A 14,024-nucleotide genomic window follows, 5' to 3' on the forward strand; every position below is an offset into this window, starting at 1 on the left:
GGAGACAGAAGGCTGCTGGAGCCCCAGAGAATTCCTCTTAAAGGGCCAGTGCATGGACTTAGACTCATTCCTACTGACCTCCAGCACTGGGGCAGCAGCTTGGAAGGCACCAGGCACATAACATATAGGGAGGAACTGAATCGTCTGGCATTGAGATAAGAGCTGGGGGTAGAGGGAGCAGCTTTCTCACAGACAGAAGTGCTGGCAGAGGCCATTGTTAATTTTCTGAACCCTTCCCCGACAGAACCAACAGATAGGTGCCATATATGAGACTCCGTCAACCTGGCTCACACTGTTTGTCCCTCCCTGGTGATTCCCTGAAGCCCCACACCACCCAACTTTTGGGCCCACCCAAGCTGTTTCCAGTGGCTTTTTCATACCAATGGCCTGTCTTGCCTCATGCTGCAGAGTTTCCTAAAATCTCTCCAAAAAGCAGTATCTGGCCTCACTGAGCCCCATACTTCTCATTAAGTGGCCCCAGGCCTGGCACTAGTGGCAGCCGACCTTGGTTCACAGCTTGGCCTCATCAGGGCACCTAAGTCCAGCACAAGTAGCAGCCTTCTGAAGATTCCTTTGTAGCTCATGCCGGGTGGCCCTGGGCAGAACATGGGCAGCAGCTGACCTTGGCCTACACCTCCCAGAAGGCCCCAATGGACAGCCTCAGAACACATCGAAGTATCACCACCCAAACACCTCCACAAGCTACACCTCAAGGGGTGTACTTAGCAGGTATCAGAGCCTTGCTGAAGAAAGTCCTGTTCTGTGAGGTTGAACCCTGCACAGCTGCTCCTCCACAGTGGTCACAGGTTGGTGGTTGTAGATAGTCCTTGTAGCTAATCGGACTGGGGAAAATCCCTCTCATTGATGTACCAACAGCAGTCAAGGCTCAACTACCAGAGGAGGGTGTACACAGACTACAGTGGGGGTGCACCTCAAGTGCCCAGATTAGGTGATTAGGGAGGGAGTGCCACTGAATCCTACAGAACATCTACCAACCATGGGAGGTGTAGCAGCTCTATCTAATACATGGAAACAAACAAAAGGAGGCTGCCAAAATGAGGAAACGAAGAAACACGTCCCAAATGAAAGACTAGAATGGAAGTGAGAGGGTTTTTTTATTTAAACAAAACTCCAGAAAAAGAACTAAACAAGATGGAGATAAGCAATCTACTAGACGTAGAGTTCAAAACATTGGTTATAAGAATGCTCAATGAACTTAGGGGAAGAGTAGATGAACTTCAACCAAGGAATAGGAAGCATAAAAACGGAGATAGAAAACATAAAAAAGAACCAGTCAAAAGTGAAGAATACACTAACTGAAATGAAGAATAAATTACAGGGAATCAACAGTGGGGTAGATAAAAGCCCAAGATCAAATCAGAGATTTGGAAGATAAGAATCAAAAGACATCCAATCAGAACAGCAGAAAGAAAAAAGAATTTAAAAAATATAAAAGTTTAAGAAGTCTCTGGGATAACTTCAAGCATTCCAACATTCATATCATGGGGGTGCTGGGAGGAGAAGAGAGAGAGAAAGAAATTGAAAACTTGAAAAAGTAATGACAGAAAACTTCCCTAACTTGATGAGGAGAATAGACATACAAGCCCAGGAGGTGCAGAGTTCCAAACAAGATGAACCCACACCAAGACACATCATAATTAAAATCCAACAGGTAAAGACAGAATCTTAAAAGCAGCAGGAGAAAAGCCATTTGTTACTTATAAGGGAGCTTCCATAGGACTGTCAGCTGATTTCTCAGCAGAAACCTTGCAGACCAGAGAGGATTGGTGAGAAATATTCACAGTGATGAAAACAAGGACCTACAATGAAGATTGCTCTACCCGGCAAAGGTATCATGTAGAATTGAAGGACAGATAAAGAGCTTCCAAGACAAAACTAAAGGAGTTCATTACATGAAATGTTAAAGGGTTTTTTTTAAAAAGAAGTAGCAGCCCAGGCTAGTGTAGCTCAGTTGGTTGTAGCGTCATCCAATGCACCAAAGGTTCTCGGGTCAATTCCTGGTCAGGACACATAACCAGGTTTTGAGTTCAGTCCCTAGTTGATCCCTGGTCAGGGTGCAGCCAATCAGTGTTTCTCTCTCACATCGATGTTTCTCTCCCTCTCCCTTCCTCTCTCTAAAAAATCAATAAAAACATATCCTCTGGTGAGGATTTAAAAAAGAAGGAAAAAAAAGAAAAATATTAACATTAAAATGGCAATAAATACATATCTACCAACAACTGAATCTTAAAAACAAAACAAACAAACAAGCAGAACAGAAACAGACTCATAGTTACAGGGAACATTTTTATGGTTGCCAAATGGGAGGAGGTTGGGGGGATGAGGAGAGGTGAAAAGGTGAAGGGATTAAGAGGTACAAATTGTAGCCACTCTGGAGAACAGTATGGAGTGTCCTCAAAAAACTGAAAATGGAACTCCCCTTTGACCCAGTGATCCCACTTCTAGGAATATATCCCCAAAAACTAGAAACACCAATCAGAAAGGATATATGCACCCCTATGTTCATAGCAGCACAATTTACCGTAGCTAAGATTTGGAAACAGCCTAAGTGCTCATCAGCAGATGAGTGGATTAAAAAACTGTGGTACATCTACACAATGGAATACTATGCTGCGGTAAAAAAGAAGGAATTCTTACCATTTGCAATAGCATGGATGGAAGTGGAGAGCATTATGCTAAGCAAAATAAGCCAGTCATAGTTAAATACCACATAATCTCACTTATTTGTGGAATATAATGAACAACATAAACTGATGAACAAAAACAGATCCAGAGACACAGAAGCATTGATCAGACCATCAAACCTCAGAGGGAAGGTAGGGGAGGGTGGGTGTAGGGGGAGTGATCACCAAAGGACTTGTATGCATGCATATAAGCCTAACCAATGGACACAGACACCAGGGGGGTGAGGGCATGAGTCGGGGGGTAGGGGGGTAATGGGGGGATAAGGACACATATGCAATACCTTAATCAATAAAGAAAAACAGAAGTACAAATTGGTTGTTACAGAATTGTCATGGGGATGTAAAGTACAATATAGGGAATATGATAGTCAATGATATTCTAATAACTATGTATGGTGCCAGATGGGTGTGAGATTTATCATGATGTCACTTAGTAAATGATGTAATGTCTAATCAGGGAGGTGTATACCTGAGACTACAATACTAATGTATGTCAGTTGTAATTGAAAAAATTATTTAATAACACAAAAATTAAATTGGAGATTGACTCGTGGAACTCAGAATTCTGATACCTAAATAAAGGCTTTATCACAATGAGGTAGTGGTGTGGAAATAAGTCCCCTCATTATAATTTAAAATATATTATTTTTAAATATTCCAAGGTTGGATTTACATGTTTTAAATATTTATAAATCTTATATGAAGTGAATTAAATCCTTGGTTGAAATAGGAGGAAGGGTCATGTTTTCCTAATGATATTCTGATTAGAAATTGGGAGTCAGTGAATCCAAATGGTTAAAGAGTCTATTATAGAGATTTATATGTCTGTTTATTGATTCATTAGAATTGAATGGGGGCATCCCCATTCAATTGGAATCCATATTTGTTTTCCATCCTAGAAAAGAATTTGTTGAGCATGTATTTGACACTGCTTGAGTTATAAATAATCCTACTGATATTTTTGATATTACCAAACGTAAAGTAAATAGGTGAAAAAAATCTTTAAGAAAAGGAATACATACATACTCCTAAGAAAATAACTTAGAAGATAGAAAACTATAGAACAAATTAAATCAAGCATTGAGCTTCCCACGATATACTCACAAACTACTTTGGTATATGAAAACTACGTTAGCAGCAAACACTGGAAACAGGTACACATGTTGAGCAAAAGCCTAATGTACTTTTTCCTGACCCAACTGATAATTCTTCAGATGTTTTTAAAATGTACTAATATCCAGAGCCTGTGACAAGTGTTTGGGGAAATAACTAATAGAAATTATGTTGTGTCTGTGTAGAAGGAAGAAATTAGAGCAATGTCATCTCAAAATGTGTACAATATGTGTTCTTTAACAACAAGCAGCATTAATGAGCAAAATAAATATTAAATGTCTGTTAGAGTGCCTCTTGATTAAGAAGTCTTAATCAAGATTTTTTCTAAGATTATAAAAGACAAATTAGCCTTTAAGGTTTATTTTATTTATTTTCCTTTCAAAGTCTGTTGAGACAAGTCTAGTGTTAGTGTTTCAATTAGCTCTGTATTGTTTACATCTGTAGCTCTGTTTTGTTTACACCTGTATACACTCATAGAAAAATTTATACAAAGTGAATTTGGAAACACTGTTTTTAGCACAAACTGTAAGCACTAAATGAATTTTCCAACATGGTCCCCATGTAAACGCATGATATTATAATATTTTGTGGAAGATACCAGCATTCTACACATAAGGTTCACCTTTGTATTCCATTAAAAACAAACATATTACAAATAGCTAATGCACATATTAGTCTATGACAATGTGCATTAGTAGTATGTACAAACTACTACCAAAGTCTATTGAGACAAGTCTAGTGGTTTATAAGATTTAGATCTGTAGTTTTGTGAGCATAAGAAAGTTTTGTTATCAGCAATTGGAGGACAGTTGAATAGCAAGTTAGAATGTGTTTGTGTGACTTTGGAGGATTGGGCTGATCCTCTTGGTAGTGAAAAATTCCCCTGTAATCCAAGCCTAATGTTACTAATTCAGCTGTTGTCCTGTACTGAGTCTTCCTAATTATATGTATTGATTGACTTGCTTTTTTTTCTTTTTCTTTTTCTAAAATAGTAATGCAGAAAGCCTGGAGAGAGAGAAACCCCCAAGCTAGGATTTCGGCAGCTCACGAAGCATTGGAGATAAATGAGTAAGTGGGGAAAATCTTGCTTTTAAAAGGGAAAACTTATTCTTTGCTGAATGTATAGAGTTGCCATTGATAGGATACTAATATTAAACTATGCATTTGAACTTGAGAATTATTTTGGGAACATTAGTTTATAAAAAGACTTTTTGTGAAGGTGGTTTTAGTAATTTTAGAGAGCAATTCAGTGGTTTGCTGTGATGCTAAATTAAATCCTTTAAGGGCTATCCATGGGATATTGTAAGTACATAAAATAAATACTATTCTTTACATACCTAAAACATTTTGACAGGGAAACTTTTACAGGTATAGAATGCTCATCTGTGCCATCACAATTTCTAGATAGAACTTCTGCTAGTGGGGAAAACATAATAAAAACCTAAGGTGAGAAAATTACACTTTTAAAAATACTTCAAGATCAAGGCAAAGATAAGAGGAAAGGCTGTGCTTGGTGTTGTTAAACAATCTATGGGTTACCAAGGAAGACTGGGAAATCTCTTCTGGAGATCTCAGAAAATGAGAAAGATTCTTGAAGTTGGAGTCATAAAAGCTCAGGGTTGGCAGAGATCTTAAAGGTCATTTAGCTCCGCCACCCATCTGGTGCTTGAATCACCTCAACACTCGCCCAGCCAAGTGGTCATTGTTAAACTATTTTATGATTTTTTTTCTGAAGAAGGTTACAGAATCTTCTTCAGCGATCTCAGAAAAAATACTCACTTGAGAGTTGGAAATCCTGCCATTATAACCTGTTGATCTATGTGGTTTCTGATTCTGTTGTGCAACATATTTATTTTCCAGTTTCTTGTCATCTACAAAATTGATGTGCCTGCCTTCTGTGTGTCATCCATGTTTCTGATAAAAATAGCAGCATCAGGGCTAGATCCCTGGGATATGACATGTAGAAATCATCATCCTTTGGTATTGTTCAGTTAATTACTAAGCCACCATGATTCAGCCCATACTCCTCCATTTTTATTTTAAGAATGCCAGTGTAGCTATGGATCTTTGATGGATAGTAAATCTATTAGAGTAAATTAGCTAGCGCAAACTGATTGGTGTAGTATTAGTGAACTTAAGCTAGCTCCAGTGTTCACTTTTCTTTTTAAAATGCTTGGAGACTATCCCTTTCATAATCCATTAGAATATCTTTCCAAGTCACTGTTCTGTAGTTTGGGAAGTCTGCCTTCTTCCCCCTTTTGAACATTTATACTACATTGGTCATCTCATCTTCTAGTACTTCCCCATTCTTTGTGAGTTCTTAACTATTCCTTGGCCTGCCTGTGTTTGTTGGCTTCCTGGGATTTGCCCATCCCAGTATGGTAGTTGATTTAGGATAGATTAGTTATTTGCTAAGACATCTTTTTACCGATTTTAGAGTTTAATTTCTTCTCCCTTTTTCAGTCTGACAATCATTCTCCTTAATGGAGAAGCCAGGAACAAAATAGGAATTAGAAAATACTGCTTTCTCTTTATCTGCTGCTCCTAATTACAAACTTTCCTTGATTTAATGTTGTTGTGTTGTTGTTTGTCACTTTGTTTATTTATTTTTGTGATGATTTTGGAGAAATGGGGATGGTAACAAGGCCTTAAACATAATTTAAAAACAGGGAATAAATGGCTGTCTTTAGCATTTTTTGTTTTGTCTTTATTTTGTTCTGTAAGCTTAAGCTAATTTGAACTTTTAGCTCTCCTGACATTATTCTTATAAGCTCATTTCACTCTTTTATAGTCCTTCATTACACACCCTGTTTCCATCTTTTTTTACATGTCCTTTAAAAATCTGACCTTGTGGAGATCTCTGTGCAGCCATATTGGTTACTTAATTGTCACCCCTCTTTTCTTCCTGAGAGGATCAGAGTGATTGTAGTTACAGTTGGACATTTGGACACTACCCAACCTTCTTAAACCATTTTCCTCCTGCGTCTCATGTCATTGAATCATACCTCTTTTCTTTGAATTTTTTGAAGTTCACCTTACCCTCCTTGATTACCCCAAACTCCAAAAGACACAGTAACTCTCTCTGAATGTTCCTATCGATTTTCATTTCACCAACTATTTTTTTCTTCTTGGTCAGAATTAGGTCCAGAGTTGAAGTTCCCCTAATTGCTTCCTCTACCATCTGGGAGATAAAATTGTTACCAAAGTAAGTCAAGAACCTGTCGGGTGCTCTACTTCTAACCAAATGAGACTTCTGTCAGATATCTGGATGGTCAACACCCCCATCACCTCATTTTCTTACATCTGTATGTGTATTGTGTTGTGACAAGGATGCATCATCTGTATCTTCCATTGAGCTGAGCAGTCTGTTCTGTATTGCCCAACCATTAGCACTTCTATTGCTCTTTCTTTTCTCCTTCACTCACAAGCTCTTAGCATGTTTCTACCCCATAAATTTTCACATAGATGTATGTTTTCTTGGCCAGTAGTGCTACTCTGCCTCTCCTCCTAAAATACTATTTGTAATATATAAAAGGCTAAGTGACCGTCTGACCGGTAGCTATGATGTGCAGTGACCACCAGGGGGCAGATGCTCTGACAGGTAGCTATGACGTGCACTGACCACCAGGGGGCAGACGCTCAACACAGGACCTGCCGAGCTGCAGTGACTTGGCAGCGGGAGTTCTCGGGTGACGCACCCCGGAACCAGAGAGGAGGGAGCCTGATTTGGGGGTGCATCACCTGAGAACCGCCCTCTCACAATCCTGGACCCTTAGGGGATGTCAGAGAACTGGTTTCAGCCTGATCCCTGCAGGTCAGGCCGAGGGACCCCACCTGTCGGAGGGACCCTACTTACTCTGCAGCCACCCTTCAAGCCGCGGTACCACCCCAGGTGCAGCCAGTGGGGAGAGACTGTGGGAGGTTGGCTCCAGGGCTGTCTAGTCTGTCTTGCTCAGACCTGCCCTGCCGGCCACCTGCTAACTAATTTCCTTACAATGTGCACGAATCCGTGCACCAGGGCACTAGTTTGTAATATAAATGACCAAAGCAAGCAAGCTAGCTCCAACCTGTCTTGAGTTTGCAGTCCACCAACTATAATCTTACAGCTAATTCCTCAGAAACTGTATCTACCACTCGTATTATAATCTCAATTTTCACTTCATTACCTTTGACCCATATAGCCTTAAGTATTGCTTCCTAATGCCTATACCATTCTTTTCTCTAGTGAATTATTGGGCAGTTTCAGTATCATCTTTGTTCTTGCCAGGTTATATCTACTGCCCTCCAGAGTAATTGGTTTACAGCTTTTTTCTGGGCGTTTCCATCCCTATCGCACCACATTCTGTTTAAGCTTCATTGACCAGTCCTGCCTGAAACTGGATGGACTGGCTAAGGACTTGTAAGACCCCTCCTCAAGGCTAAGATGAACTAGTAGTAACCTAAAACCTCACATTAGCCATCAGTTCAGCCTCCTTTTCCTAGCTGGCCAATGCAGTTTATGAATAGTAAAAGTAGCATTTGGTTTTATTTTCTGTTAATTTTCTCTCTTGTGGTCGGATGGAGGTTCCGTTAAGTAGGGAAATGACCACAAGAGAGACCTTGGAGAGGATGGAACCAAAAGGGACCTGAGCAGATGAAGGCCTGTGTGGTCGGCTCTGGCCTCCACATTTCTCTATTACACTCTTTTTCTTTGGCAGTTGGATTGTTCTTATGTGGTTTAGAAGGTTTAAATTTCCAAGAGTTCCCCTTGTTCATTAGTTACCTGCTTATCCTTTCTGGCTTCCTACCTTAGAGGAACAACATTAGATTTTAAAATCTTTTTAAAATCCTGATTTCTGGGCCTCACCCTCCGGAAATTCTGTTTCTTTATTACTAATGTTGTGGCCCCACCCCATAACAAAGAAACAGAATTTCCGGAGGATGAGGCCCAGAAATCAGGATTTTAAAAAGATTCCCAGGTGATTCTAATGTGCAGCCAAGGTTGAGAACCACTGGCTTAAGGTATACTAAGCAACAGGTGGTAGCTATTATTGTTAAAGGCATGAGATTTAACTCTTGTTTGCTACTGAGACTGAATCAGATTTTGAGCTTTTCAGAAATAGCAATGCCTGGAGGTTCTAGTGTTCTCTGACATAGAAATCAGTGCTAACAGTAATGAGATGTTGAGTGCTGTTTTTTTCAGCGAGTAACTTACTTGATTTCTGAATCTGTGTTTGAGAATAGAGACTCTATATTTAGTAAACAGAAGTAAACTTATATATCGTACCTCTAACTTTGAGTGTTGGAAGGAGATATTTAATAACAGCTGTTATTATCACTATTGTTAGTTGACATTATTGAGCATGTACCACATGCTGGCTACTGTACTGAGAGCACTTTACATGCATCCCCTTACTTCACCTTCACAACAACATTGTGAACAAATAGATCCCATGTTGTTCTCTCTCCATCAGGGAGGCAGAGTAATAACTTGCCCAAAGTGACACACTAATAAGGGGCAGAGTCCACATGTGAGCCCCATGCTCCTAACACTGTGCATCCTATCTCTTAAGCTAAAATACATTTCTTTTGTACCATTACTTTGTGTCAGCAACTACAAATGGGTGCATGAACCAGTTGGCCGCTCTGCATGTTTTGGCGTTAACTCCTTGCCCTTCTGCATGCACTCCTACAGTTATTACAATGTCCTTGAATTTGTAATTAACGGTGGCTATTATCTGAATGGGCAGGTGTGCAACTGCTTATATTCTCTTGGCCGAAGAGGAAGCAACGACCATTGCTGAAGCAGAAAAGCTATTTAAGCAGGCCCTGAAGGCTGGAGATGGCTGCTACCGGCGTTCTCAGCAGCTACAGCATCATGGATCCCAGTATGAAGCCCAACACAGTAAGGTTTCCTCCAGGTTGAGGTGTTGGGGATCAGAATTGTTACATGATTAATCAGAGCAAATTTTCAGGCCAGTTCAAAATATGATTCTCCTAGATGGGGATAAATACTGGTTTTTGCCTTTTTTTATTCTTGTTTTTTCCTTCCCGTAAAAGTGCAGTACATAATTAACTTAAAGATTCATTACTGTTTGGATTAATGTTCAGATTCTCTTTTCTGTCCATAGATTCCTAATTCTAAAAGTAAATGGTAATAACGTTTAGTGGTAACCTTTTTTTTCTCCCTAGAATTTTTTTTCATATTTCTGTTTACCAAGTGCTTCTTTGCCCCATAACTTTAAGTCCTAATTGGGAAATAGCACTTAAATTAGTGTTAATGTTATCAAAGGTTTTATTTTATGGGTCTTTTATAGCATGGGCTGAAATAGGACCATTAAGAAAATAACAGTTATTGGTGATTGTCTCAGTATTTAGCTCTTATTTAGGAAGCATTGGTGTTGACTTCCAGAGAGAAAGAGGAAGAGGAAGAGTTCCTAATTTATCTTATTTTCACTTTAAAAATGATGACTTCTTTTATTTAAGATAACTTTAAAATGAGACCTTTAACTGCAGTACACTGAACTGAGAGTCAGTAATGTTTTGGGGGAATGGTATAAAAACAGGACTACAAAATCGTTTCTGAAGCCCTCCCTACCCGCCCCCGCCCCCCCCCCCCCGACTTGTCAGTTTCTTGATTGTTTAAACTGAAATTTAGTAATCCTCGTGAGAGAGAGTGTTTTCATCGTCCATCCTGACTTTGGGTTATTTCCTTAAGGTGGAATTTCTCTCACCTCATTTCTCCCTCGTGCCACTTGGAGCATAAGAGTGTATCTCCTTCATATTTGCGATGATAAAGTTAAATATTAGTGTTACACTTGGATTTGGTGCAGAAACCGAGTGCATTACTCCCTGTGACTGAGTAATTACTCATTATGGCCTGTGTATACATGAGTAGTTTTACATTAATATATAGGTTTTTATTTATATTTTGCAGTAAGTATATGTAAATTAATATCTAATCACCAAATGTATCTTGCTTTTAAAAGATATGTATAAGAATAAATTTTGAAGACATATTAGTGTCATTTTGTGAACTAAATGGGGATTAATACATAAAATTACAAAGCCTATAATATAATTTAAGAAGCTTTCTTTATTTCTTTTCTTCTGTATATTAAATCCTTTCAACCTATTGCCTTAATATATCCAAAATATATAATCACATCTTTAAAATAATTTGTAGGTACTTGGCAGATTTTCAGCACACATCTTGTTCTCATTGTTTAAAACTTGAGAAGTTAGGACTTTAGCCTTAACATCTTTTAATAGCTGCATATTGTACATGTACTTAATCTATAACAGGTGTGTCATATTTTTCACAAACATGGTAATTTTATTGAGGATTAAGCACATGTATGTTCTCACTGGTCTGGAAACATACCCAAAAGGACATATAATTAAATAAAAGATTAAGATAAGAAGTTGTTAATGTACTTTTTAAGAGCCATTTTGGTGACTATTATTATAACTGTTTAGCTTGTCAGTGCTTTCTCTAACACTAGGATAAGTTTTTCATTTTGTTGCATACTCTGTTGTCATATCTGGAATGTATTACATTGCCATCTAAAATCGACTGCTTTGGGGACCTGGAGATGATTATGATGTCACTAATGTTTGGGAAAGAATAATATAAAACAGAAGTTCAAAATGAGGCTTCTCCAGACTTAATGTCAAGAAGGAAAAAAAATATTCATTAGGATGCAACCTGAGATTCACCTCTTGCTTCTTTACCAAAAGTATGCACACTTGCAGAATGTGGAATTCTTGCTTGTAAACCGCATGCATTGTGGGTATGTTCGTTTTCCCAGCACTTGGTGGCAGATGATTTTATTTATCAAATACTGAACATCCTAACTCAAAAGCATGGATTAGAGAGTCAGTCACGTGATTTGACCTTTGGAAGTTCTAAGGACTTTCACTTTACTCTGTTAGCAGAGCTGTCAGTTTTCCTGGAAGTAAGGAAAAACTAAGAAGCAGTCTTTTCTATCTGAGATTTTACCTCAAAGGCCTGGCAAATGGGCCTCTGTATTTCTTCCTGCTGATCAGCTGAAAGTTCTTGTTTCTTTTCTTTTTTTTTTTTAATTTTGGTGTTCTATATCTTCCTTTTCAGGACGAGACACCAATGTCTTGGTCTACATCAAAAGAAGGCTAGCAATGTGTGCCAGAAGACTTGGGAGGACCAGGGAAGCAGTGAAAATGATGAGAGATGTGAGTTTGAATTTATGGTTTGGGAACATAGCAATGAACCTGACTTAGAGAGAGAAGGAGCCCACTGAGTGGCTATAGCAGAGAATACCAGTCATGGCATGGTGGTTCCATGGGCAGTAGAGCCAGACTGTCTGGGGTCCAGCTCTAGCTCTCCACGTACTAAATGAATGATCTTGGGCAAGTTACTCAACTTCTCTATGCCCTGTTTCCTCTTCTGTAAAAAAGAGAATAACAATAACAATCCAATAATCTATATGTATGAAAGGCTAAGCGACCAGCCAACCGGCTGGTAGGTATGACATGCACTGACCACCAGGGGACAGACGCTCAACACAGGAGCTGCCGAGTGACAGCAACTTCGCAGAGTACCCTCTTGCACTCTGGGACCCCTTGAGGGATGTCGGACTGCTGGTTTTGGCCCAATCCCCATAGGCCAGGACAAGGGACGCCATCTGCTGGAGGAACCCTGCTCACTCCACAGACACCCTTCGACCCCCGGCACCACCCCAGGTGTGGCCAGCGGGGAGGGACCACTGGAGGTTGGCTCTAGGGTGTGTCCGGCCCCGTCTCCCTCAGTCCTGCCCTGCTGGCCACCTTCTACTTAATTTTCTTTCAATATGCACAAATCCATGCACTGGGCCTCTAGTAACATAATAAAATAATAATAATAACTACTACTTGGAATTGTTGCAAAGATTAAATGAGATAATACATCCAAAATATTTAATAGAGTGACTGGCATATTAAAGAAATCTCAATAGATGTCCTTATTAAACTCTTGAGACGATAGCTGGAAGCCAAGAATGAGATCAGCCATTTTAGCAAACTGACTTTTTTTTATGTGTAGTGGTTAGGAAGGTTTGAATAAACTATGGATCAATTTGTTACCCTTAAATTTAATAATATTATGACCTGATTGTATTGTAGTCATTTCAAGTGTTTTCCTAGATTCTTGAGTCAGGATACTTTATTAATAGAGTTTCAGAATGAAGGAGAACAAGGGAGGCTGTTATTACGTAATTTAAAATCAAAGCTGTGCTTTTAAGAGAAACCAGCTGATAAACTCTTCTACATTTTAAAAAAATAAACACTTTAAATAAAGAAACTAACACTAGTGTGAATTGTATTTATAAACCATTTCCTTTTTAATACAGTTTGAGAAAACCTTGATCAACATTTCCTTCTGCTGTCTTCTGGGTTAGGAGACTAGGTAACTGTTCATTATAAAAATGAACTGAGGGGCCAGGCAGAAGCGGTATCTTCTCCAATCTCAGCTTTGGGTTTGAGTATAGACTGTGTAGACCTAGTGAGTCTTTTCTCAACTTGTCCCTGGAAAGGAAGTGGTTCCTGCGAGTCCCCAGTCTCTGTAGGGGCGAGGCCTGCCCTCCACGCCCATGCCTGGTGATTTCTGCAGGTCACAGCATCGAAGTGAGGTGTGTGCGTGGACCCGGCTCCTCCTTCAGTAGCAGTATCGTCCCCAGACCTGAGGATAGGAACAAGAGGAGAGAGATTCTGAAGTGGTTTTACTGGACTGAAGGTGATAGCTGTACTGTAAAGGGATCTCTCAGGATTTAATTCTTGTGGTTGACAGAAAAATTTAAATAATGTTTGTTATAATGTATAAGTGCTAATTTTAAGAAAAGATTTCTGCAGAGACATGAACTTGCCCTCAAGCTTTTTAACTTGCAGAAGTTTCATCCCTTGATATAGCAGAGAAACTCAACCAGTTCCACCAGCTCTGAAAGAGCTGAGAATTTTATGAAGGACGGGGTCTTTACCTTAACCTGGCACAGCTGCATTCAGCCTTGAACAGGTGTTTTATATTTATTGTTTTTTCTTAACCCTTAATTAGCCTAGTACAGGCACACATGGAAGAGCAGATTTTGTTGATTTTCTGTATTATATGTTCAAGCAATTTCATAGGAAAAACAAACGTGGAAGATTTTAATTCCAGTTGTTTTCCATCAGTCCCATTTGGGTTTTCATCATTTTTAGTATATGCATATAAAATTTCAC

General features: G+C 39.2%; 1 protein-coding gene across 4 annotated transcripts in view; it reads left to right on the plus strand.

Annotated features, from left to right (window-relative positions):
- ST7 (suppression of tumorigenicity 7) overlaps positions 1 to 14,024 on the plus strand; it is a 308,904-nt gene that overhangs the window by 165,943 nt on the left and 128,937 nt on the right. For 2 of the 4 annotated variants that reach the window (XM_081102061.1, XM_081102063.1), the window contains exons 6-9: positions 4,811 to 4,886; positions 6,955 to 7,023; positions 9,548 to 9,702; positions 11,911 to 12,008. In XM_081102061.1, coding sequence (XP_080958187.1) covers positions 4,811 to 4,886; positions 6,955 to 7,023; positions 9,548 to 9,702; positions 11,911 to 12,008 — 398 coding nt within the window. The remainder of the gene's footprint in view (positions 1 to 4,810; positions 4,887 to 6,954; positions 7,024 to 9,547; positions 9,703 to 11,910; positions 12,009 to 14,024) is intronic. The other 2 variants (XM_081102062.1, XM_081102064.1) reach the window with 1 other exon arrangement.

Source organism: Myotis nattereri (assembly GCF_964212035.1).
Source record: "Myotis nattereri genome assembly, chromosome: 11".
Taxonomy (NCBI): domain Eukaryota; kingdom Metazoa; phylum Chordata; class Mammalia; order Chiroptera; family Vespertilionidae; genus Myotis; species Myotis nattereri.